This window comes from Lampetra fluviatilis, chromosome 27 (genome assembly GCF_964198595.1).
Source record: "Lampetra fluviatilis chromosome 27, kcLamFluv1.1, whole genome shotgun sequence".
Lineage (NCBI taxonomy): Eukaryota > Metazoa > Chordata > Hyperoartia > Petromyzontiformes > Petromyzontidae > Lampetra > Lampetra fluviatilis.
This window is the reverse complement of record NC_136301.1, coordinates 2,751,762-2,778,394: the sequence shown is the minus strand read 5'-3', so window position 1 is coordinate 2,778,394 and position 26,633 is coordinate 2,751,762. Positions and strand designations below refer to the sequence as shown.

Here is a 26,633-nt window from a genome sequence, read left to right as displayed (position 1 = left end):
GATATCCAAATGGCGTGGAAGTGGTGAGAGAACCCACAGTTTACTCCACTGCACGCGACCTGCCGATCTTAAATCTGTACACAATATGATCGAGTTGTTCACAAAACCAAGTACAAACACACAATTTCACTCGTCGTACTGCAAGAAATGGACGAATAACACCGTACATATTAGTACAATTACATAAAGATGCACAGGTTTTGCCAATCCACTGGTGAATGCTCAGCAACTGGGCATAGATTCGTGCATATTTTCAGACATGCATATACGATGTCACACAGTTCCCCCAGACTAAAAGCCCATGGAAATATTGACCGAGTATTGAATGTAAACACGTCTACGTAGAATAACTTAAACAAATTGTGGTCAATGTTGTCCACAAAGTATTTATTGTCTTGCGTATGAAAAATAAATGACGCTGTGCCATGAAAATACCAAGGTAACACCCGGCCCGTTTCAGTCTCCAGCATTAAGAGGTCAGCGGAAGTTTTGCATAGAGTATTTTGTTTTTTTAAAGAAGCCCACTTGATGGGGTCAAGTGGCTCATCAATAGAATCCGTCATGATCTCTCCGCTGCTGGAAGACCTCCGCAAGCAGTCGCCAACTCTTACGGCCTGCCAAAATAGCAAATCCATCGAGCGCCCGAGCTGATTTCACCGCCCCATCTAACTTTGTGGATGGCCTCGCCGGCGCGTTCCTCCCTTTGGCTGCCACTCCCGTCGTTAGTCTCGACCGCCGATCGTCATCCCTTCCACCAAAGTGTAAGTGGGCATTGGCAGAGCAGATCAAGAGCAGGGACGATGGCCCTGTCAGTGAGAAGAACAACTAAGTGGCTAAGTGGCAGTCAAAGGAGAGAATTAATGCGCCTCCCCCCCCCCCCCCACCAAGAGGGTGCTCCACTGCAGAGCTGGATCGATGACTTCGCTGCTGGGTGGATTGCTGCTGCATCACAGGACCACAGGACCACGGGAAATGGTAGTACCCTCTAGATTTGAAGCTTTCGTGACTGCAAGGATTCATACTCTTAGGTTCTTTCAGTAAAGTCACGTAGGTAAAATAATAATACAATAACAAATGATTAAATGTTATTCATTAAATAATAATAAATGGGAAAAAAACAGTTATTTTCATTTATTATTATTTTATTATTATTATTTTTCCTACGTGACTTTACCGAAAGACCCTAAGAGTATGGTAGTACCCTCCCCTAACAAGTGGACTTAAGAGTGAAATTATATTCCGGATGAATAGAAATGTATCAAAATGAATTTCTTCAGATCGGCTTTTTGTGCTTAGTTTACTGTCCCTCCCCCACACCTCCGATGCGCAAGGTTGGCTAAATATGGTGCGCGAAAGAAGTTCAACATACATACAAAACTGAATGTGCCAGATAAACGTGGATTCAAGGTTCGCTTGCGCGTTCTTTGTTCAGCGTGAGGATCCAATCAACAGCCCCGCAGGAACTCCCCGTGCAGACGCCGACGGACTCAAAGCTGACTCTTCCTCTCTCGAACGCTGTAAACGCCACGCCCCCCCACCCCACCCCCTCGCTCACACTTACACAGTCCTGTCCTTGATTATTCTGCTGATGTTGTTGAGGTCCTCCCCAAACCTCTTCACGGCAGAGTGCAGCAACCTCATCTCTTCCTCGGTCCACTTGGTGCTGTCGTGCAGACATGTACACGCGCATGCATTACACTCGCTCACGCTTCGCACACCTAACACAACGAGGCGTTACTCAATAGACATCGTTGCCCACATTTATATAGGAACGCGACCAACAGTGATCTTCACACCACCCAGCATCACCTAACCACACTCATCTGGCTCGGTTACCCACAATGCCATTATCGACTACACCACTGAATGAGCTTGGCTACCCACAATGCCATGGGCTACAGACATCAATCTTGATTTGAAGCTTTCGTGACTGCAGGAATCCATACTCTTGGTTCTTTCGGTAAAGTCACGTAGTGAGAAATAAAATAAAACAAATCACGACGTTTCGATCGCAATACATGACGACCGCTTGTGTTGCGATCGAAACGTCGCGATTTGTTTTATCTTGACTCTTTGGTTTTTTCGGTGAAGTCACGTAGGTAAAAAATAAAATTAATGAAAACAACTAAATTAAATCACGACGTTTCGGGCGCAACACAAGCGTCCTTCTTCTTGGTTATTTCGGTAAAGTCACGTAGAAGGGAAATAATAAAATGATAAAACATAATAAAATACAATTCTCACGATGTCTGAATGAACACCACCAAGACGCTGTCTTTCCAACAGACCTGTTCTTCACCTGAGGACGGCTGCTTGCGTTGTGGCCGAAACGTCGTGAGAATTGTATTTTATTATGTTTTATTTTTATTATTTTATTATTTCCCTTCTACGTGACTTTACCGAAAGAACCAAGAAGATGAATCCCTGCAGTCACGAAAGCTTTAAATCGACAAGCATCCTTCTTCAGGTGGCGACAACGTAGCGAAAGCGCAACCGCTGACACACGTAGCGAAAGCACAACCGAAAGCTTCAAATCTAGAATTGTTTTATATTATTTTATTTCTAACTACGAAAGAACCAAGAGGACAGACATCATTTCATTAACTCAGCTACCCACACAATGTCGACGCAACAAGTTGATCAAATTCCCACCCCACGCCTGTCAACCAAGCAGTATAATTGGGTTGACCACAGTTATTCGATTGAAAGGTCACATGTGGTGGGATAAAGTGTGGGTACTCCGATCGCTTACAAAATGTCTGGCTGGCATAGAGAAGGTAAAAGTACAGGTAGTCCTCCTACTTACGATGGAGATGTGTTACGACGACCCCATCGTAAGTCGAAAATATCGTAAGTCGAAGATGGCCTAGCCTACCCAGGAATCTTAAAGAATGGTGATAATTTAGCAAAACAGAGCAATTTACAGTACCGTACTGTATAAACTATATACTGTATGTATTTATTAATTACAATACTGTATTGCACAGTAAAATGTCAAGTAAAAAAAACCAAGGTAAATTCTTAGCCTACCTATATGAACTGCAATTGAATAGAAAGCTTTTTTCAGGAAACAATCCTATCTGCTATAAAAACTTTTAACATGCATTTTGTCGTATCGCTATCCCCATCGTAAGATCGAAATATCGTAAGTCGGACCATCGTAACTCGGGGAACTACCTGTTCTCTCGAGAAGGGCCCTACATTAGCACTCCCTCTAGTGGAGGCCCTTCTGCCAGCTGTAACACGAGGGAATAATTTCATAGCTGCACCTGTACCTTATTCCTTTACCCACAATGCCATTCACAACACACAACTCTCAAATAAGTCCAACTTGCCCACACCAATCCCCCAGGTACTGCCACACCAGCACTTAAAAAAGAAATTATCTCGACGAAGCCGTTTGGCCAAAAGTTCACGGCGGATAAAATTAAACTCACAGGTGACTCATCCCGCCTGCTCGATATAAAGCGGTCACAAGATTTTCAGCGATCACAACCCAAGGGTCTCCCGCATGTGATGATGATTCATCACGCCTCTGCGTCAGTAAAATAAATTCTCTGCATTAAATGTTTACCGCGACACGAAGATAAGTTCACTCTGCCGATTAACGCACGCACGCACGCATTCTGCACAGTGTGCCCACTGATGTCATTAATGCCAGGGGCAAATTTCATATTTCGTTTGGTGGGGACCAGTCCCTTCAAAAGACGTCCACTGTTGACCTCCCACAAGGGTGTACGAATGTGATTGTCTTGAACGTAACACCCTGAGGCCATTATTTCCCTTACGTCATCATCCACGATCTATATACCGCCGAATGAAGGCTCCCTTCAAGCCGTTACCAACTGTCATGGACCTGCGATGCCACAAACCCAACTCCAGCTCCCACGCACGAGGGCAGAAGATATCCTTCCTCCATCTCCACGGCCTCATCATGTACCACCCCCGCCCCGACCGCCAATCCATCACAACTTGTGTACATTGGCAATCATCCTTTCTGGTGAGGTATTCTGCCTTATATTTATTATGATTAGGGCACTGCACTTTCAACACGACCTCCAGGTCTGCAAGCATAGGGAATGCTTTAATCTAGCAGTGGATTGACAAAGGACTGTGCTTTTATGTTATCTACGATAACTGTGTACGAGATAAAGTAAAAAAATATATCCAAATACAACGATTGTCAAGAGACGCTGGAAAACATCCAGCACGCACGCATTGCAACAGAGCTTGTGAAAATAAATTATTCACGTTATTAGCAAATTATATGCAAACGATATGCTCATGTTGCATCGAGTTGAAATAAGCAAACAAAGCCATACAAACGAGACAGCAAAAAAACAATACAAACGAGAGGGTAAAAACGAGAGAAAAAATTGATCGACTCTCAAATTGGATCGCGAGCCCAGCTGGTGACAAGCCATACAATTAATATAACTGTTCGGCACATGGAGAGCGGATGTGCGAATCATCACACATACTTAATTGAAATGAATTGACGTTGGTGAGTAAGGTGTATTACAAACGCACTATCCGAATGGCTCCAAATCTCAACGATCAACACATTCCCCACCGTTTAAGGCTGCAACAATAATTTTGACGCCGTGTCCAGCCACTGCTGGATGAAGTTCTCCCCACATCTTGCCAGTCCGGTGGTTGTTTGACCGCATTTCACCACGCGAGTCAGTGCGGGATGGTAAAGCAGAGGGCCCCACCCCTAGTACTGCTTCAGATATCACCCGCCACGGCTGCTGTGATCAATGATCCGATGAACTCATGTCGGTCGGGTTCAATGCATGACAAGCTTGGCACAGTTATGGCATTGTTTAAACGCTGCCTCCGGCGACAAGATGAAGTCAATTGAAATATTTTGGCTGCCCTCACTTTCAGCTCTGAACTATGGACAATGGCCATTGCCTAAAGCAGGGTTCTTCAACTCTATATTTTGCAGGGTCACATAATAAAACCTAGTGTCTTGCCAGTGGGCCATGTGATGTGTCATGTCAGACGACGCCTTCAATTCAAAGTGTCACACTTACAGACGTTATGACGTGCCCTGGTGGCGAGATATTAACTACTTCGCTTGGTATCCAGATGGTCATAGGTTCGATCCTAACCTTGATGTCTGTAAATTTTGAGTTTAGATGTTTTCCCCAAGGTCATGTGGATTTTTTTCCATCTACATTTAAAAGCATGCATTTAGGAGTATTTGCCTGCTAGAAATTTCCACATAAGCGACTTCGTTGAGCTATCATTTCTGGCCAGGTTACTTATGAAAAGGAGATACATATCTTATCTGGTATAATAATTTTTTTTTTTAATTACGTTGAAGTCTACACATACGACCACTATGCACACCTTGCCATCAGGTCTCAGTTTCCCAATTTTTTTTATCACTAATTTCTATCTCAAGTTTATCTCAAGTTTATCTCAAGTTCATCTCACCGTCTGTGTCTATATATATATTTCTCTCATCTCTAGCTCTTATTTCACGCGTTTATCTCGGTTTAATTTCACTAATCTGATTCTCATATCCTGGACAAGCCACTCCAAAAACCTTTGCTGGCTGCCAGTTTACAAACCCTCACCTTAAAACATTAACTCACTACAGCATGCATATTCAGTCATGCCGAAAAACAGTCAGTGTTCTGCTAAAAAAAAAGCATTGCGGTGATGCTAAGCTCCTTGTTACTGCCCAGAGCAAGCGGAAGAAATTCCACATTGCCATGATGGGACCAGTCTATCCATATTACAACCACTGTTGCCTTGCCCACAAAGTGGTATTTATGTTATCGAACCTGGAGGGATGATGGTGCGAGTCAACCCCCAATCAGGATTTCAACCTTCCGATTGCGAGCTGCTGGCTCTATCGCATCTTCTTTTTGGATTTGGATCAGCTCCAGTGTGAAGCCAAATCCAGTCTGGATTTCATGATAAGCAGTGTGTCGTAAGGGGTGGCTGGTGTGTTGGTTATGGTTTTATTTTCACCGTGTTATACGGGTTCACGAGCCGACAGGCGTGGTGGCGATGTCTCATCCCCTTCACATGCTTGCTAATCCGATCACAGCGTACGGTGGGATAGTGTGCGTGCAGTGATATCGCGCCTCCCGTGCGCACACACACACACCAGACTCCCACACTCGCCAAGCCACGCGTTCAAATACAGTGCGTCACACAAACAGAGTCATCCTCGGCGCAAAAAAGCGTGGGGAGGTGCACGGTTGGAAGTGGTTTACCGGTATTGTACAGGTTATCTGACACTCCGGAAAGTAACGAGCACCATTAATTTTGGGATAATTTTCTAAAAATACAAATCTTTCACAAAAATACTATGTTACGGGAAAGTGGGTAAAGTTACGGGAAACAGAGGAAATTCCGGGGGAGGGTGGGGGTGCATTTTGTAATACAGCAAAGACTGGAGTGGCTGAGGTAGCAATAAAGTTGTTGACTATACCGTGCATTGATAAAGTTCGTAAAGTCTTGTCACACATGTAATGGTGTAAGTGGCAGAAGCACCAATAAAGAGAACACACTGGGTTATACAAAGCAACAAACTTTTACAGGATATCCAAAACAACAAAGAAATTCTCGATTATCCGTACGCGAATTATCTGTTGCAGATGAAGCACACTGGCGAAACAATAATTAAAGTATGTTTCATCTTCTTGGTTCTTTCGGTAAAGTCACAGGCTTGGAGCGACTGGAGTGTGTCATTCAGACTCTGTCTACTCGACAGACCTGCTCTTCACCTGAAGATGGCTGCTTGCGTTGTGGCCGAAACGTCGTGAGAATTATTTTATTATGTTTTATTTTTATTATTTTATTATTTCCATTCTACGTGACTTTACCGAAAGAACCAAGAAGATGAATCCCTGCAGTCACGAAAGCTTTAAATCGAAATTTAAAGTATGTTTATGCATGCTAATTTGATCATTAACACAAACATAATTTATTTGCGACTTCTCACTCGTTGAGGCTCAGTGACCCAGTCACCCACGTGACCGCAAAGGTGTCGGAAAGTAAACCGATGAAGTTAAGAAACAAAAAAACACAGACGATGCGTTCGACATCTTCACCTCTTCGTATTTACCCCCAAGTGAGCTTGGGCACGGCACATCGCCAGAAGCGATGATTACCAATGGCTCATGATAACAACCGAGTGCCAGTCAAATGAGGGAAGGTGCCCGAGAGCTTGTTCACCGTGGAGAAAGTGACGCAATCAGCCGATGTGCAGGTAGGTGCTGGGTGGATTGTTACTTCGCAGGACCGTGAGAGATGGCGATGAAGTGGGAGGGCCTATCGTCAAGCAGTGAATTAATCACAGCTAATGATGATAATGATGAGCTATTAGCCAAACCGCTATAAGCCAAGTGACATGAAGATATTACGGCATGGGTACGCGCGTGTGTGGACATCAACAGTGGGGAGTGGTAGTGCAGTGGTTAGCTACGAACCCGTCAACCCGGGTTCATTTGCCGCTCACGATCAACACCAGTGACGATTATCTCAACTGGTCCTGGGCCTCCCCTAGGTCGACTCAGCCTCAAATGAGTGCCTGCTGTGGTATGTAAATACTGCCACTAGGGTGTGGTGTTGGCCACCCACCCCCTCCTCGTGTGCCGTGCCGGGCCGTCAAATGTGCACGCTAACAGCACTTTCCCCGACAGTATGTTAAAGGCTATCCGGGGATCTTTGTCCTTTGTACATCAAAACACGCTTCAAAACACGCGTCAAAACACGCGTCAAAACACAGTTGCACAACGTCTTGAGTTACAACGATATTTAGGCAACACATGAAGCAACATCACTTGATATTGCATCGTACACTTCCATATGCACGTGTGTAGGTGTATGGCTCTTTGCTAATCCACTGCCGGATGAGGATCTCTCTGCATGCCATTAAGAAGCCCAGCTTTCCAAAACGAATCCAACCCTGCTCACGTCTTTATCTCTATATTTTTATCCGGGTCTGCCTTTAATATCTGTGCTGATGGGTTTTTTTTTCCAGTTAATCAGAATCAGAAGTTTAATTCCCCGAGTAAAGCCCATTTAGCTAAGAAGCTATTTTTCAAGAGCGACTCAGCCGGCTGACATCTCCACTTGATGTGGCAAACTTTCCGTATCTTCCCTTTGTTTTGTTCATATTTGCAGGCTCTCCTATTAAGTTCTTAGAACATTTCCTAGAGTTAATTTCCTTTAGATGTAACAATGACGAGGCACCAACGGTGGCGAGATGTTAACTACCACGCCTTGCATATGGGGTAGCAAGTTCGATGCCCCCAATTCTGATTCTGACCCCGACGCCTGAATATTTGGAGGTTGCATGTTCTCCCTGTGGTCACGAGGATTTTTCTCCGGGTCCTCTGGTTTTTTCCCTCCACGATTAAAAAGATGCATTTAGAGGATTTTGCCGCTGTCAATTTCCATGTGAGAAGCCGCTTCGTTGAGCAATCATTTGCGGCAAGGTCGCTTATAAAAAACGAGCCATGGTATATACTTGAGTGGGCCTTACCTGGTAAAATAAAACATTTTCATTTAGTTTTAGTTTACCGTCACATCATCGTATCGGAGATGGTTTACGACTTCTCCACGAATAGATATACTACACCTTTGTCCAATCCAGTTCTCAGAAAATATGTTCTAATTTCGCCGTGAATACGTTTTGTGAGAGCGTGTCACATTGTCAAGACTCCCCTATTATTACCTATTGTGGAGCTCTCCACTTCTCACCATGCTGTGGCTGTTACATTTTCCGAACCGGTTCAGTAGTGTCTAAATATAGCTTTTATTTAGGCCTCGGTTTGTGAGGGCTTATAATGACTGCATTAATTTCCACATAGTCGGATGCTTTTTTCATCCTTTTCATAGTCTGCAATGACTAAAAGCTTTCGTGACTGCAGGAATTCATATTCTTTGGGTCTTTCGGTAAAGTCACGTAGATAGGTTAAAATAAAAAATGTATGTTGACAAGATTGTTATCAATCAGAGTAACAGTCTAATTTCTGACAGCCTAAAATCGGTTCTAGCTAAAGAGTTGAATTTCGCAGTCACCCCTAAACAGTTGATGATATCATTGCCCAGGTTGACGTACCCCCTAAGGGTTTTTGGACACATTACTGCAGACGTGGCAAGATTGGAAATCACTGCAATCCTCAAAAGCGCAAAGACACCTATTAGCAACATCAGCAAGGATGAGCGCCTTGAGCTTTCTCAATTAAAAGAGATGACATCGTCATCCTCTCAGCCGACAGGGGCAATGCCACAGTCATCATGGACAAAACCACATACAATAACAAAATTCAGAACCTACTTAAGTAGCTATACAAAAATTAAAAGAGATCCCACCAACAGCCTCGTTACAAAAACCAACAATATCATCACCGATTCGACATCTTTAATTGAACCAACCAAGCGGTTTTCCTTAAAACCCTCTGCTGCTAGACCACCCAGATTGTATGGCTTACCAAAAATCCATAAAGAAGGTACACCCCTTCATCATATCGTCTCTCACCCACCTACAAACTGGCCCGATTTCTGTCTGAGACCTTACAACTATTCACTGGTAAGACCAACTCAGCTGTACTTAACTCAGCTCACTTGGTATCGTTAATTCAGGACATCTCACTATCTCTAGATAATTTGCTCGTTAGTTTCAATGTACTCTCTCTGGTTACCAAAGTTCCTGTGCCTGACACCATTGCAATCATTGAAGATTTGGTCCAACAAGGACTGAATGCTGATGTACCGGCCCTGGGGAGACACTGCCTCACCAACACTAACTTCACCTGGAATGGAACATTCTACAAACAAGTTGAAGGTACCCCAATGGGTTCTCCCTTATCTCCAGTTGTAGCCAATGTTTCACGGAAAAAGTTTAGACAGATGCCATCCAGGCATCCACTCTACGTCCGTGTCGAAGAGGTACGTAGATGACACGTTCGTCATCTGGCCACATGGCCGACCAGCTCTGAACCAATTCCTCAACCACATCACTTCCATACACCCAGCCATCAAATTCACCATGGAGGTGGAAAAGGATAGCAAGTTACCATTCTTGGATGTTTTAATCTAAGAGACCAGATGGCTCAATGGGACACTGTCAACATGAAAGCCACCCATACAGATGCCTATCTAAAACCTGACTCCCACCACCATCCATCCCAGAAGAATTCCCTCATCAAAACTCTACACCATAGAGCTCGATGTATTTTAGACCATCATCACCTAGCCTGTGAACTAGAACACGTACACCAAGCTCTCAAGACGAATGGATATTCAGACTACACAATCCGTAAAGCCATCACCCCAACCGTTGGGAAAGAACCATCTGAGGACCCAATCAAAACCATCACCTTGCCATACATAGCAGGGGTCACCAAAATGATTTCCAAAATCATGAGCAAACACAAGATCCAGGTTCGATTTAACACAGTACATACAAAATTCGTGATCTGATCCCATCTGTGAAGGATGCGATCCCTGACATGCAATACCCCGGCATCTACAAACTAAGCTGTGTCTGCGGCAGTAGTTGCATTGGGGAAACTAAGCGACATGTCTCAAACCGTGTTCGTGAACATAAGGCAGACCTGAAACACGGTATGACCAATACCTCAGCCGTGGCTGATCATTGTTTTAATGTGGTGGGCTCACACAAAATTTATTTCTCCAAGACGAAGGTACTTTGCAAACCCACTGGCTATCAACAAAGATTTGTTCATGAAGCCATCCATATATACAGACAGACACAATTCCAACCGAGAAGATGGGTACAAACTGAGCAATCATTGGAAGGACGTTATCAACCAGTTTAAGTCATAACGGGCTGTGATGTTCCCATCCTACCACCTTCCGATGTTAGTTGTTATTGTCGACTCAGATTTTAACAGGTAAAATTTCTCACACTTACACAGCCACCTCCGCGCGCCGACCTAGAGCTTACGGCTCTGCGATCTCCCATTAACATGCTAATCTCTCACATTAACATAGCCACCTCAGCGAGCTCGCTGTGGAGGCCGCTCACCGATATTACATTAACATGCTCATTTTTACCTGGCAGTCCTTTAATTGGTGGAAAACCCACCACCGTCGCGGTCGCTGCCCACCACTTACATTAACATTAACTGTAACTGCCCCGCCCATGCTGCTGACATTTGAGCTACGCCCATTTCAAACCTTTATAAACAGTTTTCCTTTAAGTAGCTAACCCCCTTTTCCTGATGACGATCGCTTTTGTTGCGATCGAAACATCGTAGTTTTTTGTTATTTTCTTTGAACCTACCTACGTGACTTTACCGCAAGACCCAAGGAATATATATATAGTCTACAATGGCTAGACAAAATGGGAACTAAAATTGATTGTTTTTTTTCCAGATGGTGATTAATAGTATGCAATGTCGTTGATTGGTAGGGAAATCTTTCCTCAACTCTGCTTACTCCCTTGGTTGCTTGGCCTCTACATTATTCTGTTCCCTACAAACCTTTGCGTACAATTTATATGCGTGTGCTAAGAGGTTAATGGGTATTTAGTTCTTCAAGTGTGTTTTACTACGCTGCGAATTAAATCGGAATCGTGACAATTAATCAAATATTATAGTGGACGAACTGTGACGTCCACGTGATCAAATAACTGTTACATTGAGTGAAACAATGCATGTACATATGAAACAATATAATATATATGTTTATTTACATCGGTGTCAAAGTCACAAAGGCAAGGGTAACATTTATTATAGGTTTTAACCATTTACCCAAAGACTTCAGACTCACGCACCCAAGGCAGCCTCGGGGCCAAGTCAGTTATTTTCTTACCTTTGAGTCATCTCAAGTGACTCAAAACTCAAAACAGAAGCATGCACGCACGCATATCAATTGTCATACGCACAAACAACACACACACGCACTACGTGGCTACGTTGAACAGAGCTAGGAGCAACAACGAGAAGAAGTATTAATGAAGCACTTTGAGTGCTGTCATCAATACAACCAAAACGACCGCCGGCAAACTTGGCAGTTCATGGGCTGCCAAATGCCCAAAACATTACTCAGTCTGTAAAAAATACAGGTAGTCCTCTACTTACGATGGAGATGCGTTACGACGACCCCATCGTAAGTCAACAATATCGTAAGTCGAAGATGGCCTAGCCTACCCAGGAGTCTTAAAGAATGGTGATAATTTAGCAAAACAGAGCAATTTACAGTACCGTACTGTATAAACTATATACTGTATGTATTTATTAATTACAATACTGTATTGTACAGTAAAATGTAAAGTAAAAAAAACAAGGAAAATTCTTAGCCTAGCGGGAGATGCGTACATCCCGGCAGCGTCCCAACGTACAGTGTCGTACCTCGTACGCTGCTGCGTTTGCCTGCCGCGCGAAATTTAAAATATTTTACAATTTTGTCATGTCGCTATCGCCATCGTAAGATCGAAATATCCTAAGTCGGACCATCGTAACTCGGGGACTATCTGTATATATTTTGCCATAAAAATATTTATTAAAACGATAGCTGGGGCGATTAGTCGGTGAATTCTCTTCATGGACTACTTTTCTTATCATCAACTACTCGGACCCGTTTAACCATTTGTCAGCCACCCCGACATATTCCATTTCAAAAAGAGCAGGAGAAACCCCCCTCTCCTGCCTGACAAGCCACATGTGACGCGGCTCGTGATGCTGGTGTAATCACTAAGCTCCGCCAATCATCTCACACCCAACGGCACACACGGAAACGGAGGTGGAACTTTTTCCCCAAAATATTTTCGTGTTATTTGAAGAAATCAAAACCAGTCATTGGTAGAGTAACCAATTACTTTCATCAGAAAGCCCAGCTCTTCTTTTGATCCAATATGTCAATTCATGGAGCAATTAAGTGTCTGAGATATGTAATGATATGTAATATATGTGCTTTTATATAATACTAATAATAGTAATTATCTAAGTTAAGTAGGTCGTTCACAAACTGCCCTAGGAGCCCAGCAACCCGAGGTAAATTTACAGCCGTGGCTAACACCATGGTTGCGTGATATCCGAGTCCTCCCACCTTCACCAACTCACGCTGACCAACGTTCATCCAGCAGTGGAGAGCAAAGGTCCGTACATTATTACAATCGTCTATATTATAAGAATATCAATTGTCTGTCCTCAAGTCAGACTGTCAGTCGCAGCAATTAAAGTACTCAAGGGCTCATTCTGACCATAAGAAAATATGGACGAGCTGTGTACATAGCTGTATGACCTATAATCTCTAATCAAGGTAAAATAAATTCTAACCAACACAGTTTGCCGCGCTAAACTTGTGAGCTTGTAGAACACTCTAAATCCCCTTCCAATTCCTATTATTTTTGAGTTTCAAAGCAGTTTTGTCAGGGATTGTAGTTGGTAAAATGATCCACCCTTGTTACTGGACACGGCGGTGCCAGCTTGTACAGGAATAACAATCCTAGCCGGCCACGTGGCACCGCTGTTAAAGAGTGTGTGACTCACAATCAGAGCATTGCCAGTTCATGGTCCTGTGATGCAACAACCACCCATCTCGCTCCCACATCGCTCAGTCTCCACAGGGGTTGTGCTCTCCTGGACGTGTTCCCTCCTTTGGTTGCAATTCTATCGCGAGTCGACCACTGGCCACCATCCTTTTTGGCGACGTTTCCTGCCCACTTCGTGTTCTGTACAATTAATGTGATGTCTCTAAATGTGTACATGTTCTTTGTTCTATGGGTTCCTTTTTCAGTCAAGTGTACACCCCCCTCCACGTTCCTTTGCACACTTTTGAGCTCTTGTTTCAATTTCTTTGCCTATGTCCGTGACACATGGATCAAAAACATTGGCAACAATTTTGCACATAGGCCTTATATTTATTTCAAAATGCATCACTCATTTTTATCAATTCATTGAGTAATATCGATTCTAAAGATGTGTATGCAATTGTGGGTCTGAGAATGAATGACTTATTTTCTAATTATACACATATATGCAATACCTTTTCCTATTACCAAATCACCTGGAATACGCCTTAATCTCGTCAACCTATATGGTGCGATACTCTTTGGTACTCTTTGCTTCTTTCGGTAAAGTCACCTTGTGAACGAGATATGTAGATGACACTTTCGTCATTTGGCCACATGGCCTGCCAGCCTTTAACCAATTTCTCAACCACATTAATTCCATACACCCATCCATCAAATTCACCATGGAAGTGGAGGAGGATGGTAAGCTACCATTCCTGGATGTTTTGTTTGAGAAGAGGCATGACGGCTCGTTGGGACACTGTCTACAGCAAAGCCACCCACACAGATTCCTATCCGAAACCTGATTCCCACCACCACCCGGCACAGAATAATTCCCTCATCAAAACACTACACCATAGGGCCCCACTGCATTTCTGACCAACACCACCTAGCCAGTGAACTGGAACACGTACACCAAGCTCTCAAGATGAATGGATATTCAGATAAATGGGTACTCAGACCGCATTTTTCGCAAAGCTCTTGCTCCAAACATGGAGAAACAACCCCCTGAGATGCCGATTAAAACCATCACGTTGCCATACATATCAGGTGTTTCCAAAATCTTTAACAAACACAAGATCCAGGTCCGATTCAATACAGTGCAGAAAATCCGTGATCTAATCCCATCTGTGAAGGATGTCATTCCTGACATGCAGTATCCTGGAATCTACAAACTAAGTTGCACCTGTGGTGGCCGTTACATTGGGGAAACGAAACGACATATCTCGGACCGTGTTCGCGAGCACAAGGCAGATCTGAAACACGGCAGAACTAATACCTCCGCCGTGGCTGACCATTGCTATAACGCTGTGGGCTCTCATGATATTGTTTTTTCCGAGAAGAAGGTACTCTGCAAACCTTCGGGCAACTATCAAAGGTTTGTTCATGAAGCCATCCAGATATATAAACATAGACATAACTTCAACCGAGAAGATGGATACAAATTGAGCAATCATTGGAAGGATGTTATTAACCAGGTAAAACCTTATCTGCTTTGTAGTTTTGCCTTCATATCCGCATCTCCAGTTTATTCAGCCTCCTAGCCCCAGCCCCGCTGCTCACTTCCCAGCCCCGGCATTTTGTCGTGCTCAGAGCTTGCAGCACTCCACTCCCCCTACCCCACACCCCCACCCTCTCTCTCTCTCCTCCCTGGCTCCTCCCCCCTCTCTTACCTATATAGCCTCTTGTTACAGCAGCCCTTTTGCCCACTTCAGCAATTGTTTCTTGCTGTGATTGTCCCACCTGATGACGGACGCTTGTGTTGCGCCCGAAACGTCGTGATTAAATTTACTTTATTTTATACCTACGTGACTTTACCGAAAGAACCAAAGAGTATGGATCCCTGCAGTCACGAAAACTTCAAATCTAGATTATATGGTGTGATATTATATGGTGCTTGGATGGATGACAACTCTACATTAACTAATTTTCATAAGGCTGCGGCGCTCTGTGGAGGGCAGCGGAGGGCAGCGCAGTAACATCCATTGTTACTCTGTACTTCTATGCCTCAACGTTTAGATCTTTTTTCCGATTTAGGAAGTCACTGCAGCTATGCATTTCAAATCTGTGATTGAAAACGAATTTCTTTAGAATCCGCTTTTTGTATTTAGTTTGTTGTCCTTCCCCCGCACCCCCGATTAGCACGGATGACTATGTACGGTGGCTGTTATAGAAATTTCTGTTAATTGAGCACGGCACATCAAGGAGGCGATGTAGCCAGCACCACACATACGTCTCCAACAAAAACAGCTGTCATTCTCCACTAAGTGGCTGGGACGTCACCGCAGCGATTGTGCCAAGTAACCCAGACAATCAATGTCTGTTGACGCACACACACACACTGTTTCTCTACCTATACACAGAGACGTGCACAATAGGTGCTTCTCTTCCAATGCCACCCACGACTCTCGTGCAAGTCACCTCACACCACCAGTAAACGCAGCGCACTCATGACCACGGCTGCCAAGCAACACCAATACCTGAATCTTACTGCCCTCTACAGGAGACCGGGAAACGTGTTTTCGCCGACAACTGCACCTCCGATTAGCACGGTTGGCTACGTAGTGTGAAAGAAGTTCAACAAACATCTACATACGTATCCTTACAATTTACCAGGTTAACAAAAAAATGAAGCTTCATTCGTATCAGAGAGCAATGTTGTGGACGCACATAACGAGGCCACTGTTGTGCTTTATTTAGGTTGACTCCGCCTTAAACACCTCGGGGCCACCGTTTTTCTTACTTCAGGTGGAGCTTTGCTGTGATCCATAAAGAAATTTACTCGAATACAAACATCTGACCGTTTCGAGTAAATTATGTTAATGAACATATATGAAACCTCTTCTTGGTTCTTTCGGTAAAGTCACGTAGAAGGGAAACAATAAATTATGTTTTGATTTAAAGCTTTCGTGACTGCAGGGATTCATATTCTTGGTTCTTTCGGTAAAGTCACGTAGAAGGGAAATAATAAAATAATACAAATATAAATTCACAGCAAGAAAATTTCAAATGTCAAATTCTTGCTGTGGATTTCACACCTGATGATGATTGCTTGTGTTGCAGTCGAAACGTCGTGATAATTTTTATTGTTTTATATTAGTATTATTTTATTATTTCCCTTCTACGTGACTTTACCGAAAGAACCAAGAATATGAATCCCTGCAGTCACGAAAGCTTTAAATCGAAATATATGAAACCTGACAAGGCACGCGAGAGGGCGGTGTGGCCAGAATGCCACAGAGCCACATTTGTCTCACCAGTCATGACATTTACACTGCTCCAGGAACACATTTAAGGCTGAAATTACCTAGGGGAGGGTCAGCAACAGTTCAACCATCACCCAGGATTAATAGTGGCTGTGGCCGAGAATCGAACCGTAATCGTCCGATTCCCAGCGCAGCACGCCACGACACCCCACTCACCATTTACACACGTGCACACCGTTTAGCCTTATAGACCATATGCGCAAATGTTGCTAGACAGCACCTATTGAAACCGGCACTGAGGTGTGGCCAGCACTACACACACCCGTCTGCCTTTGTCTTCAACAACACCAATGTACACGACAGGTGTGCCACAGCCAGGCAATCAAGCCTAGGTCATCAGGATCATAGCAGTGTGTTAACCATGGTGGCACTGCTACCAACAAAGGTCCTGAAACTGTATAGTCAAGTGCTGAGCTCCTATCAAGGGTGCCAAGGCACAGGGAGTGGATGATGTGGCCAGCACAAGCCCGGCCGCCTTTGTCTCCTCAGTACTGATGTTCACACGCGACACCAGGTATTCATTTGAGGATGAGGGTAGGCCCAGGCCCAATTTATGTATCACTCACCACAAATGTTTACCATGACAAGGAATCTAACTCAAACAATCCCCCATATCGCTTTACGGACTGTTGGTGAAAGTGCCAGAATGGCATATGAGGAGGTGATGTGATCACACACACCCAGTTGTCCTTGATGTTTTATATACCACACAGGTACTAATTTATGGCCGAGTCGTTCTAGGGGAGGCCTAGCACTGGCTTTGATATCGCTCACCACCTTTGCCGCTGACGTTTACTGGCTGCGAATCGAACTCACACCCAATGACACATACAGCACACAAAAAGAAGACGACAATGCGACATGCAGCGGTATATCAGTGCAATAAAGTCACAGCCGTATACTCGTGAGCAGCTGTTCCACTGATCTGGTCAATTGGTTCATAGCACAGTGAGCTAATTGTGTCACCACTCTCAAAGACAGACACAAAGATAAAGACCTCCCGTATAACCACACAGGACGGTTGGGTGCAAGTGCTGGGATCAAGTGCCTATGACGGCCGGCACGACGGACCAGCAGGCGGTGGGATCACCGCCACAGACACAAACACAAAGAGAATCTACACAATGCGACGCAGTGGCACATCCCGTGCGACAATGTCACAGCCGCGCACGTGAGCATCTGTTGTTCTGTTCCGCAGGCAGTGCAGCGCAAGCCACCTGCGTGGGTAGTAGCGCTCGGTGCAATGCCCTGGCAGGGCGCGTGGCGCGGCTGTCAACATGTTTACAGTGGCGCCGGCTCAACGACCGCCACCTGTGAGCCCGCGTCACTCTGCGACCACAGCCCTGGGCGTCGTGGGGTTAACAATACACATATAAATATCTCCCCGACAATTGCCACAAACATAAGAGACGTCGCTTTATCGAGCCATCAAAAAATTACTCTTTGCGCTCGCGATACACGCATCGACCTACACGCGTGCGTCAGAATCGATGGTGCGTTGATCTGTCTGCGCTGTATGTGGAATCAAAGTGTGTCACACCACGCAGGCAGGTGTGGTGCATTGCTCTTCCTTGCATACTGCCCTGAGCCATTGGTGGAAATGTCACGTTACTATGGCAGGACCACCTCTGATTTAATAACTCGGAATGCGCCCGATCTAGTCAAGACACTCAAATGCTAAGTGGGTTTGGGCCTGCTTACGTGCTTTTATGGGCGACCTCCTTGTACAAAACAGGTTGTTGTAAGCAGCTGCGTGGCCGTGCTGTGGGTGGGCAATAGAAGGCAGTGAAGAAAAGTCTATTGTTGGACCATACTATAATGGTCCAGCATCTTTGCTTCCCGCACCTCCACCAACCCGCACTGACCAAATAATCCACAGGACTTGTGGAGGCCCTCTCAACGAGCAGTGCATAGACAAGGGGCTGATACATGTACCAACGTGTACATGGGATTGAACCCATGGATGCAATGTGACCAGGGCAGGCTTCTATTGGAGTGGGGTGGGGGGGGGGAGTCAGGGGTAGGTGTTGGGGGAGGCCCAATTGTGGAAAATTAAGTGGGGCCACAATAACTGCGTGGTTTCCAGTCAAATTATACACACGCGTTTGTCAACATGGCCTTGGGAAAGGAACGGCATGGATTTATAATGAGAGTCTAAGCATTATGAGTCTTACAGTGGCATTCAAACACCACGTAATTTGGCATATGGATTACGATTTACATTTGCAGTTCCTTTGTCAATCCACTGCTGAATAAACACCTTCTGCACACCTCCTTGGGCATGTGAGGTTGTGTGACATTCTTCACAATGCTGGTCAAAGCAGGCTGAAGGGGAAGACTCGGGACTGGTTCACATATCACTCCCCACAGACATTGTCCATGACCAAGCATCAAACGTCATCGGTTTCGTGGCTCAGTAAGCACTAAGTGCACTTTACCACTGCTCCAGTCTTTGTATTCATAGTGTTGGATTCCGACTTAAACTATGAGACATACCCCAAATCCAATGCCTGCACTTCTTTCTCAAAGACTTATCATTGTTCCCTTCAAATGATTTACCACTCGTTTTTAAGACGCTAAATCAATTCCAAGTGTGTCGTCTGAGAATGTGTAGATGTCCAAACGGCAGAAATCTTCACCAACACGACAATGGCGGCGAAACGCGAGCCTAAGAACTATGATTTGAGCAGTATCTTTTTTTCACAAAATGATTTTACATTTCATGATACAACGATATCAGATTTCCTTTACTTTGTCATTGTATTTCCCATTTTTATCATGATTGTATTGTGACTTGGTGCTCTTCCACTAAAAATAGATATTTCTTCAAAGTAATTCGAAGGCAGTTAACGCAAAATAGATTTTGCTACAAGTCTTCTCTTAATGATCGATGGCTTGTGCATCAGATCTTATTTATTCACGAAGTACTTACAAAAAAATCAGCAGACTACCTGCTGGATCTCCTCACTGTTTCGAAGAACAAATGTGACCTAAGGTCTTCGCTCATTTACCAGCTTCACATTCCTTAGTGCCGTACAAATGCTGGAGGAGGGGCCTTTTCTATCGATGCCCCCAGGGGGTCTGGAATGCTATCGCCAATAAACTGCAACTTGGATCACTACCTATGAGATCTTCACTGAAAACTGCTCTAGAGGAGTTGTACACCCCTAGCTGCCACTGCTATTCAGAATGGCCTGAAATCAAATGTATCATTCGGATGACCGCTGCAAAGTATGATCTTGAGTTTTCATTGTGGTGTGCTGATCTTTAAAGGTGTATTGAGAAATTTTGATTTTGCTACTGATACTCCTGCTGTTATGGAGTGACTCATGCAGCCAGCTATGGCTGCGGGGTTTGGTCGTACATGTTATGTATATCGTTTGTTGTTGGATTTGAATCACAGTTCCTATGATCACTGTTCCATTGTTTTTGTGGCTTTATTTTGGTGATTTTGAGGACGGTTTAGTCTGGCCATATTTGTTTGTTGTAGTACAGAGTTAGCCCCATAACTTTAATCTACATTGTCTTATGGTTCTTATTGTTTGACTTGCATCCCACTGGGATTTTTGCACATAGCATTGAAATGCGGTGTTTTTTCTGGAAGACTGTTGTTTTTTCCAGGATTTTTCTGTTGCGTGTAGTCACTTTAAGATGTTTCTTGTTCATGTTTTTGTTTCGTTGCGGTTGCACCCGAGTATTAGGTATAACAGGGTTATACCTAATAAATGAAACTGAAACTTTTTAAGGATTATAACTCTCTAGTAATAACTCGTCAAAAAACTACCATGCTATCAATTTATCCAGAAATCTTTTACAAAACCCTACTTTGTTCAGGATACAATGAATATTTTTCTTTATTAAGGATAATTATTGTATTGTGGTGAACCTGTGCATTGCGCGTAGAATTTTGGGCAAGATTAAAAGGGAGACAAAGAATTAAGTATCTAGATAACACAATGAGGAAGTTTGGTGCACAAGAAGAGCCCAATTACATGTTACAAGAGACACGAAAAGCTGGAGATACGAGAATTTCGACCCCCACATTGGAGATGACAAGATGATGACTAATGGATGGTGAAGTTGATGATGATTTTTGATGTTTATAATACTAAAATAACAATGATGATGAATCATGATGGCCACTGAATGACTGACGATGACCATGAAAAATCAAGGCGAGTGGGTCTCCTTACCCAGAAGGCGATGTGTCTGCCACGGGGTGCAGCTGCATGGTGAGTTCGCCCAACTTGGAGAACGCCGCTCCTGCCGCTGAGAATATCTCACCGACCTGCCGTGGGCGGGTGGGATACGGCACACGCAGGGTAGAGGACGACAGGGGAACAAGTGGGAGGAAGCCGGTGGTGACGGGGTCTGTTTGGAATCAATCATGGAACCTTTAAGTCATCATCATATATAAGAAAAACTGTACCGGGATGTTCCTGGACTGGCTCGGCATGTTTCTTGTACTAACGCTTCATGGTCCCTCCATGACTGGAGGGAAGTGAAAGCATTTTTTATTTCTACAAAAGAGATTTAAGATATGCTTGGGGTAAATTATGCTATCCCAAGCTAACATTTATTATTCTGTAGTATCCCATCTTGACTCCATGAAATCAGGACAATTGTTTAGGACAGCTTGAGTGCCGGGGGCCTGAATTGGGTCAGCCCGGCGAATATGCAGCGCCAGCTTGCTTCAAAGTGGCCATGGGAGCATGGCCATCACCTTCAGAACAATGGAGATGGAGCTCTCTTAATATTAGCAAATATTATTCCAATATCACCACAGCATCAAGCACAAGACAAAACAAAATATACGTACAGAATTATTGGAGAGAAGTACATCACCACATGTTCGATAATGACATGTGAAACAATACATCACAAAACGTCTTCTAAGGTTCCTTCAAGTGAGCTAGTTTATTCAGTAGGCGCACTCCACGTGCTCCAACACAAACACAATAGAACACCACATTTTTATATGATGGGTTTTGTGCAGTCATTGGAGACGATGCTTAAACCCTCAATTCTACTACACTAAAGAGCCTGGTTTTATCAATTGTGTCCAAAAGGGATTTGAACCCAAGATCGCAACCGTGTCAGCTCAGTACTCATATCCTTGAGCCAGCTGCCACGTCGGCCAACCAGGATAGTTTTAATTTAATACAAAGTCTGTAGACCATAAAAGGTAACATGACCTAAAATCGTACAAATATTCAAGAATATATATTCAAGAATAGTTGTGCTCTGCTGCCATCTCCTGGCCAACTCGCGGGCTTGAACTCGACAAACCTCCGTGAATCACCAACCCTGGCCTCCAAAGCCCTGGGGGTAACCGCATGCTCCACCACACGCAATTCAACGGAAAAGCTGCTCTCCACGCTCCTTCCTTACATATGTTTGAGCCGTATTTGCGATCTGCTGCCAATGCATTTCTACTCATATTCACTTACATCTGGCGAGGATGCGCAGTGGCTGGAGCAGTGGTTCTCAACATTTTTTGGCCACTGTATCCCGTTTTTTAATTGCTTTAACCGTGTACCCCCCTCCCCCTTGCCTGACCCAACATGGTTTTGAGAAATAAATGTAGAAGTAATGAACATAAATATTTTAACCAATTGTCAATGTTGTGACGTATCCTAAACTAGTAACTGCAAGCGAATTCAACGGACGCTCTGCACGCATGACGTAATTAGTTCGCGCTCGCTGATTAAAGTTGGAAACCACATAAAAGGTATTTTCTACCGTTATAGGTTACTAAATGGAATTCAAATTTATCGTGGTTATTTTTTATGAACCGATTCATACGCGAGCATCCACCAATGACTACTCACATATGATATCATTTCACAACATTTATTACCCCCCTGGGACATTGAAACGTCCCACTCCAATGAGTCCGCGTGCCGCCGATTGCGAACCACTGGGTGAGCACAAGACTCCAGAGGTGGGACAAAGTCATTGTTATGCAAGTCCAAGTCGAGTCGCAAGTCATCAAATTCATGACTCGAGTCCAAGTCACATGACTCGAGTCCACACCTCTGCAGAGACTCACAATCAAAAGGACGCGAATTCAATCCGGCTTGCAGGTCAACTTGGCTTACGCACTTGCGATATGAACCTGAAAACCCTGAGCTCTTATTCCTATACCGAGATAGCATCGATGGTTGAATATCTGAACCGGTACCACACTTAGCCAAGACGCACGGACAAGCGCGCAGCATGGTCAACCATCCCACGTGGTTGACGCGGCGTGAGGATTATATCCAACAGTGGGTCACAACAAGGCGATATCCTGTATGTGAGTATTTTTGATCCAGATATTATTTGCAAGAGGCAAATGCTGCTGTCACACTTGCCCTCGGATAGTTTTGAATGTATTCATACTTCGGAGTGTATTTTTTTGTACGGCGTTTTGAGATTTCGTTATTAAAGGCTCTTTATAACATCGAGGTTATTTTATTACTACTACGGTTTTTAAACGCGACCCCTGCCGCCGTCAAGTCAAAACATCGACCCCGCTCAAACTGGTAATCAGTCAGAACTAATCTCTCCTGCCGATCGATCGTCAGTCAGTGGCGGAAATTTCACTTTCTGTCAGCCACCGGAAAATCCCAACTGTGGCACTCACGTTATAAACCCCGGCGAAGAGTCTGATGGTTACGATGACAGTGTTGACATTAATAATTGTGGTCAATGCTAATTATGATAATGACGATTATGGCCTGCGGCGATGGTGATCGTTTTGATGATTGTGACCGAATGTGGCAGACGTCAGCAGAGTGCTGCCGAGCCCGGCACCGCTGAGATCATTGGGTTCAAGATCAAATTTCAGCCCACTGCGTTTGAAAAATGCAGCGAGTTGATTTCAGCCGTGTCACCGCTCTCCTCCTCTCTGCACAAAAACAAATTATGCTCATTTATCTTTTAGATTTAATCTGGGTAAATGCCAGCCTTGACAATTAACTGCCACGGGTTATCATGCGACGAACACAGACTCTCTTCGGTAGCGGAGAGCTCGCGATATAACAGTGCCCATTGGTGTGGGTGCAGCAAAGGTCACTGTGTAAGGAAGGCATCTCTTGAGGAGGGAGTCACGAAGCGTTCCAAATTGCAATGCCAAAGATGCGCACGAAATTGTCGTCTCGAGACGTGCCGCCTAAAACGGACAATCGGTTTAACATTGCAGCGGGGAATTAACAATAAATTACGACGACGATGAAAGTTGCACCTCGGGTTTGTTTATATCTCGACGCACGTAAACAAATTCGGCTCTTATAACCCGCCAAACGCCGGCACGGGGATCCCGGGTGAGGCAGGAGCCCTCGGTTGGGAGGCGCCGCGGAACCGGGAGGCTTCAATCCCCGCGAGCCGCTCAGGCGAGACCGCGGCATTGTAGGCCTCAACAAGGCCTCCGCGGGGGTTTGGTAAGCCGCAACAAACTCACTTTTGTCGACGTGGACGTCATTGACGCGGTCGCTGCGAGCCGACGATTAATGAACGTGCGAATAAATAACGAACGTTGAGAAGAGAAACGCGGTTACATGTGAAACGAGATAAGGCGAGTTGAACCGAAGAAGGAAAAATTTAAGCCTTTTTTTAAAATGGCGGGCTGAGCGACGAGACGAAGCGATCTGATTCGCTGAACGTCGGAGGGCGGGTTGTGAATCGGAGACGAGCTCTGATTGGACGGCGGCTCTCTCGGCAGTTAACATGCGGGGGGTGGGGCGGGGGGTAGGGGGGAGTGGGGGAGGGGCGGGGCGGTGGGAGAGGGGCGGGGTTGGGGGGGTAGGCTTTCGCGACCAATATCATCCATAAGAGGTTTATTTGGGTTCGGGGCCGTCCATAAATGACGTCACGCACCTAGGGGGGGGGGTGTCAGACATTTGTGACGATGTGTGACGAGGGGGGGCGGGGTTGAGAAATGTGACGTCACATCAAAATGCGCAACTTTAAATTAATATAGACAACACGTTCTGCTTAATTAAATAGACTTCTTAATAAATGTTTTCTCCTACAACATCAGAGTGCAGCGCCACATTAAATACGCACTACAATGACAATAGTTCAAAGCGATTTGAAGCATGTTTTATTTGGGGGGGGGGCAGAGCTTTGTGACGTCATTTGAGGGGGGGTCTGACTTTTTGTGACGCCGTGTGACTAGGGGGGGGGGGGAGGTAAAAAATCGTCCAAAATCGCGTGACGTCATTTATGGACGGCCCCTAACCCAAACAAAAACCTCTTATGGATCGCAAAAGAAGCCGTTATCAAATCACTGCTTGGATGAAAGCATCCACCCCCCCCCCCCCCCAAATAAACAAACAAACCTTTGGCATCTCTCTCAGTTTTGCATTTCATAGTTTCCCAATTCGTGGTTTGTATCATCTCTAGACTCCCGCCATCATTAATGTCGTCCACCGGTCATCATTCCACGTAGCAAGCGGTGTTCTTCACCCATTTTCAGGGGTTAGAGGCAGGGCACCTGGAGGTGAGGGGGGCCGCCACACCATTTGAAACCATTGCGGTTTGACAGCACGATGATGATAATGATGATGGGGGTGGGTGTGTGTGTGTTTTCACATTTGTGTATTGTCGGGGGTCGCAATAAAGGTCGCTAGGGGCCGTCAGTGGGCCGCGGACCTTGTCTGAATCGGTCCTGTGCCTCCCCGAGGCCGACTCGGCCTCAAATAAGTACCTGGGGCGGTGTGTAAACATTGCCACTGGGGAGGCAAAGGCGGTCGGGCGTGGTGCTGTGGTGTTGGCCACCCACCCCATTCGTGCACCGTTCTGGCCTTCATAGGTGCCACTCGCTAACAGCACTTGCCCCCAACAGTCCACCTCCCCCCTCCATGGGCACTCTTACCTTGGGGGCCGTCCATAAATGACGTCACGCGATTTTGGACGATTTTTGACCCCCCCCCTCTCGTCACACGGCGTTACAAAAAGTCAGACCCCCCCTCAAAAGCTCTGCCCCCCCCCCCCAAACCATATTTCCATTTTGAAAAAAAAACATGCTTCAAATCGCTTTAAATTATTGTCATTGTAGTGCGTATTTAATGTGGCGCTGCATTCTGATGTTGTAGGAGTGTTGTTATAACAATTAGTGTTGTTATAACAATTCTATATTTATTTAAAGTTGCGCATTTTGATGTGACGTCACATTTTCTCAACCCCCCCTCGTCACACATCGTCACGAATGTCTGACCCCCCCCCTAGGTTCGTGACGTCATTTATGAACGGCCCCTTGGCCTCACCTCCCCGCACTACCCTCCCCCCCCACCCCTAATCATTGTAGCCAGGTCGCTTCTGACAAAATAAGCTAATATCTCAGTGGGCTTTACCTGATAAGCTTGTTTTTAATGTTTAATTTTAGCGATATAACCTCCTGCCTCAGCAGTTCGCCTGCTGTAGTGTTGTACCTGAAGACGATTGCTTGTGTTGCGATCGAAACATCGTGATTTTTTAAATTTTATTTTCGATCTACGTGACTTTGGGGCCGTCCATAAATGACGGCACGCGATTTGACGATTTTTGACCCCCACCCCCCCCACGTCACAAAGCTCTGCCCCCCCCCCCCAAAAAAAAATAAAACATGCTTCAAATCGCTTTAAACTATTGTCATTGTAGTGCGTATTTAATGTGCCGCTGCGCTCTGATGTTGTAGGAGAAAACATTTATAAAGTCTTCTTTAGTGTTCTTGGTTCTTTCGGTAAAGTCACGTAGAATGGAAATAATAATATAAGACAGAGTCAGACTCTGTCTTATCGACAGACCTGCTCTCCACCTGAGGACGGCTGCTTGCGTTGTGGCCGTAACGTCGTGAGAATTATTTTATTGTTTTATTTTTATTATTTTAT

At 44.8% G+C, this 26,633-nt stretch overlaps 2 protein-coding genes across 3 annotated transcripts in view; both read right to left on the bottom strand.

The window, feature by feature from the left end:
* Positions 1-24,380, bottom strand: part of BACC1 (BPTF associated chromatin complex component 1) — a 34,615-nt gene extending 10,235 nt beyond the window's left edge. Inside the window, exons 1-3 of one of the 2 annotated variants that reach the window (XM_078869059.1) lie at positions 24,224-24,380; positions 20,973-21,067; positions 1,562-1,663 (exon numbers count right to left, since the gene is read on the bottom strand). In XM_078869059.1, the coding sequence (XP_078725185.1) occupies positions 1,562-1,663; positions 20,973-21,067; positions 24,224-24,244 (218 nt within the window). In that variant the 5' untranslated portion in view covers positions 24,245-24,380. The remainder of the gene's footprint in view (positions 1-1,561; positions 1,664-20,972; positions 21,068-24,223) is intronic. The other variant, XM_078869060.1, reaches the window with a different exon arrangement.
* CZIB (CXXC motif containing zinc binding protein) overlaps positions 1-26,633 on the bottom strand; it is a 379,487-nt gene that overhangs the window by 209,728 nt on the left and 143,126 nt on the right. The window lies entirely within an intron of this gene.